Raw genomic sequence first — 5000 nt, forward strand, 5'->3', positions numbered from 1 at the left:
CCATCAATATGCCAAAGGAGATAGTCATGTCAGATGAGGAGATCAGCGAACTTATTGAGAAAAGTAATCCACTCGCAGACGGGGCTGGTGATCATGATGATTATTTTGATTACGATGATTATTCTGATTATGATGATTATGATAATGATGATGACGAGGAGGGTGAGGCAAAAGACGGAGAGGGCGAGGAGGGTGAGGCAAAAGACGGAGAGGGTGAGGAGGGTGAGGCAAAAGACGAAGAGGGAAATAGCGATAGCGAGGCGAAGGGAGTGGAAAACGAAGAGACGAGGGTGGAAGGAGAAGAACAGCAAACAGAAGGAGGAAAAGAAGATGCCAGCGAAGAGAACACGGACGATCACTTTCTCAGTTTCCAAGACTACAACATCACTTTCCACAAGAATAATATCACCTTTTCAGACTATATCAGTCTCTACAATATCAGCTTCGAGGACTACAACATAAGCTTTGAGGAATATAACATCAGTTCAGATGGCTACCCCTTCGCCGACTACAACGTGACGCTCGTAGACTACGGCTCTGATCTCGAGGACTATCCTGAATTCAACGTTACCCTCGAGGACTTCAACGCGACCTACGAGGAGTACGAGAATGGGACGGTCTTCGACGTTACCTTTGTCTCCAACGAAGTACTTGACAGCATCACGAAGGTTCATAATGCAACAGACGGCGACGACGAGGGCGACGGTGACGAAGTCGAGGGGAACATGATTTCCACCACTGACAGCAGCGACGACGCTGGACGCCCGACGACGGAGTCTCCCCAGCCTCCCCCAGAGCCCGGACATCTCAGAAGTGAGAGGGAAGTTGCTATTGGCGCCTGGTCTCTTACCTCAGACGAGTGCGAGCGAGTCTACGACAATCTTATCGCCTCCGGACTGCTGAGAAGAGAGGAGGAGGAAGAGGTAAGGGCCCTGGAGCGAATGCGAAGGTCGATCGAGTCCCTTGGAGGCATGGACGCCCTCAAGGGGAATGATGAACTGACGCACCACATAGCAAAGCGACAGCTGACTGGAAACGAGGCCTGCGGCACCTTCAGCAGGCGTCGCAGAAGGGAGACAGACGAGCCGCCTTCCTCCTTCAGGAAGAGGCGCGGTATTTCTAATGTTGGCAAGCGATTAGAACAGGACAACGCTAGCTTTAAGCAGCTCTATAACCAGTATAAGATTATGTGCCGATTCGTTGCCATGATGATCTTCGAAAAGTGATCTGACCCAAAAGGACCTGAGACTCTTCGCAAAAAAAAAAAACATCCTCAGCTTTAAGTTCGCTCTGGAATAAGGAATTTTGAGTGGATTCCAAAAATAGCAGATACTGCACACCATCTTTGTAAACAAATTAAAAAAAAAAAAATCATGCAAAATAACATAATCATCGTATATGTAATACATTTTCAAACACTCCATATTCCCCAGAATTAATTTATCGGTGAAAATAATCTAAATTGTATGACTGAATAAACCTGTTTGGCAAGGATTTTTATATTTCTTTGTTTCCTTTTTTCATATCTGCATTGGATAATGAGTTCCAAGCTTTGAATATTTGAATCATAATCATTTGATAATTGATACATAAATCAAACAGTAATGTTAAGATTTTAGAATTAGATAATGATCTCAAAACTCTATTTCTGATATGATATTTTCAGAAAGAAAAAAAGAATTGAAAATTATGTCAAATTTCAGCGAAAGCAAATAGTTATAAACACAGAGAAAATTGATTATACAAACAACTGATAAACTTAAATATTTTATACTTGTTTCAAATTATCTTAATGGATGCAGTCTGTAAGGTGTTGACAAATACTGAGATCTGGTCACACTTGATTTGCAGGAAAAATATACACTCCATGTATGTTGTTTTTTTGTTATTTTTTAATTATTATTAAATTTGTGAGTGAGTTTTGCAATAGAGATAGGATTACTTTTTCATATAATTTTATTTTTCTCTACCCCTCTCCCACACACGCACGCACGTAGGCACGCTCAAGGTCTATATAGACCTTGCACACACACACACACACACGCACGCACGCACGCACGCACGCACGCACACACACACACACACACACACACACACACACACACACACACACACACACACACACACACATACACGCACGCACGCACACGCACACGCACACGCACACGCACACGCACACGCACACGCACACGCACACGCACACCCACACGCACACGTACACGCACACGCACAGACACACACATACACACACACACGCACGCACGCACGCACGCACACACACACACACACACACACACACACACACACACACACACACACACACACACACATATATATATATATATATATATATATGTATATATATATATATATTCACAATACACGCAGAAAATGAATGATCAGAGCTTTTGTTCAAGCACGCATGATTAAATAAATGTCCTCGAATGTGGGTATGATTTACGCGTGCACATACAAACAAATCTACACTATCGAGTACACTTTCAAATTTATAACAAATAACTTCAAAACGTGTTCAAATGAAACCAAAAATCGCCCTTACCCAAGCCGGCCTTAAAGCTTGCCTGTCTCCGGGTCGCGCTGTGGTCATCAAAACATAAACAAACTGTCAGGTGGACGCCGGGGTTCCAACAGGTGGCCCTCTCGAAGCAGAGTCAAAAATAACTTCCAAAGCCCGTTGTACACCGTTAGAGAAGATGGCTAAGGGAGATATAGCAAGAACTCTGAGTCAAATAAGGCTCAGAATGATGGTGCTGTGTCTCTTGGGCGTTGCACTGTCTCTCTATGCTCTTTACGTCGAGTTCCTGAAGGAAGCCGATGAAAATTACGAAGCCATGTGCGACATCAATTCTTACATCTCCTGCTCCAAAGTCTTCACCTCCAAGTAAGGTTTTCAAGATCTGCACATCCCCATAATAATGATTTTGACATGATTGTATTGCATCTGATGAATATTGGGAATAGTTTTAGTGTTTTGTCTGTAGACATCCGTGCAATCGGTTGGGGTCTGGGGGTTAGGAAGATTCTTGGTTCATATGTTGATGTTTGTGGATTTCCCAGGAATGGCTGGATTAATGGGAACACAGCCTCAGAGGGGTAAACATTACCAATACTTTCATTCATGGATATGGCTACTTTTATAGCATTGTAATGCAATGTCTCGATTATTTTTCCACACTACATGCACTGTGTTAAATTCTCAAACTCTGTTGTAATCACAGTACTGAATCAGTCGCTGTATTGTCTAATGCAGGGGACTGTGCCAATTCTTTTCTTTCTCACACTTCTGTAGCAAATAACTTTGTTTCAAGTAAGTTTCTAAGATTTTTTGCTCTATCATTTCCATATATTACCTACCTTGTAAGTGGGATGCTGGATAAAACTGGACATGCACCTTCATACACATGCACATCCTAACACAACCACACAAAGATATCTGTGCAACTGCCATAATACCAGCTATATATATAGGGTAACTTGCAGTCTTTGCACTCAGCAAGTCTGATAAATTTTCTAGGACTTGTGATAACATTTCACACAGAGATGTCACCATGAAACTGATTTTGATTTATATCTGATGATGCATCTCACTTCATTAATTTTTAGATGATGTTGGTTAAGTTAAGATGTTGGTTAAGTTATGTTAGTTAACTAAATAGTACATACATTTAAAATGCTTTTGTGTCACATATTAGAGTAAAAAGAATTTTGATTCAAGTCAATTATTTGTTAGTATTGGTGTCAAATTATTGACAAGACATACTTTGACTAGTCCCATATATGATGATAGGTTGACAGGGAGTTATATATAAGATCTGCAGTTTGTAAAAATAGTTTCACAATCAGCATCTGGTATCAGCATTTTTGGGTGGATTCAAATTTTTAGGTACTTTGTCAAAAATGAAAAAGACAGTTGAAATGTAACTTGATGTACAATGTGTTTGGTTATTTGTATGTTATTTTTATGATACTTTTAATATACATCATTAGGGAGGTGCAGGAAGTGAGCATAAGTTAGTGAATGAGAGGAAGAGAGAGCATGAGTAAGTGAGTAAGAATGGGTGAGAGTGCATGTGTCTATCTCTTTTTATCTTTTTGTCATACGGATGATTACATGTGTAGATGTTACACATACACACACATACCAATGAATTAACCCAAACCTCCACTGATCCCTAGATATGGCCGAGGCTTTGGCATTGTGGGTGAGTACCTTGGGAAGGACCACATCATGAACCAGCCAAATAGCATCCCCGGCATCATGTTCTACATACTGATCCTTGCCCTTGGTAAGTGATGGTGGAGAAGGAATAGTTTTATTATAGTAATTTCATCCTTTTCATCTTTGCTTTTTATAGGATGATGTTTTTTTCCATTAAAATCAGGTTATAAGTTATAAGGAAGTAAAAATTTATTTACTATTTGCTTAAAAGACTTGAAGTAAATATATCTTCCAGTGTTATCCACATGCATTTACAGTACATTTCCAGTGTAAATTAGGTGTAGAATATATAAAAAAAGGATGAAGAATATCAATGTCATTTTTCAGAACCAGTGAAGCCAAAGTTAATAATTACTGTAATAATGAAAATATATTTATCTCCTTTCTTCTCCCCCCTTCTTACCTCTCCTCATAGGTGAGATAAGATCCCCAACAGCAGCAAAGATCCAGCGTGGCTTGGTCTTCACCTCCAACTTTATGAGTCTCTACCTAGCTTACCTCCTCTACTTCATCCTGCATGACTTTTGCATTGTTTGTGTCAGCACATACATTGTCAATTTCTTGCTAACCCTCTGTGCCTTCCACCGAGTATCTACACTTGGGAAACTGCCCAAGAGGAAAATGAAGTAGGGATATGGTGGGCAGCAACTTTGGTGAAGATAATTGTATTCTACCTTTTTGAACATTTCTGATGGAACTTCTGTGATGAATTTACATCCCTGCAAAACACATCCAAAGGAAAATCCTGCGTATGAAAAAA

The 5000-nt window shown here is 40.4% G+C and overlaps 2 protein-coding genes across 3 annotated transcripts in view; both read left to right on the top strand.

The window, feature by feature from the left end:
• The window catches only part of LOC125025692 (protein PFC0760c-like), a 5187-nt gene extending 3693 nt beyond the window's left edge, over positions 1–1494 (top strand). The window contains exons 2-3 of one of the 2 annotated variants that reach the window (XM_047613808.1): positions 1–167; positions 228–1494. The exon at positions 1–167 is cut by the window's left edge and continues 590 nt beyond it. In XM_047613808.1, the coding sequence (XP_047469764.1) occupies positions 1–167; positions 228–1226 (1166 nt within the window). In that variant the 3' untranslated portion in view covers positions 1227–1494. The other variant, XM_047613807.1, reaches the window with a different exon arrangement.
• Positions 1495–2418: 924 nt separating this feature from the next.
• LOC125025702 (vitamin K epoxide reductase complex subunit 1-like) overlaps positions 2419–5000 on the top strand; it is a 3306-nt gene continuing 724 nt past the window's right edge. Inside the window, exons 1-3 of the mRNA XM_047613824.1 lie at positions 2419–2902; positions 4198–4307; positions 4656–5000. The exon at positions 4656–5000 is cut by the window's right edge and continues 724 nt beyond it. Coding sequence (XP_047469780.1) covers positions 2715–2902; positions 4198–4307; positions 4656–4870 — 513 coding nt within the window. The 5' untranslated portion in view covers positions 2419–2714 and the 3' untranslated portion in view covers positions 4871–5000. The remainder of the gene's footprint in view (positions 2903–4197; positions 4308–4655) is intronic.

The sequence above is a fragment of the Penaeus chinensis genome, chromosome 5, assembly GCF_019202785.1.
Source record: "Penaeus chinensis breed Huanghai No. 1 chromosome 5, ASM1920278v2, whole genome shotgun sequence".
Classification (NCBI taxonomy): domain Eukaryota; kingdom Metazoa; phylum Arthropoda; class Malacostraca; order Decapoda; family Penaeidae; genus Penaeus; species Penaeus chinensis.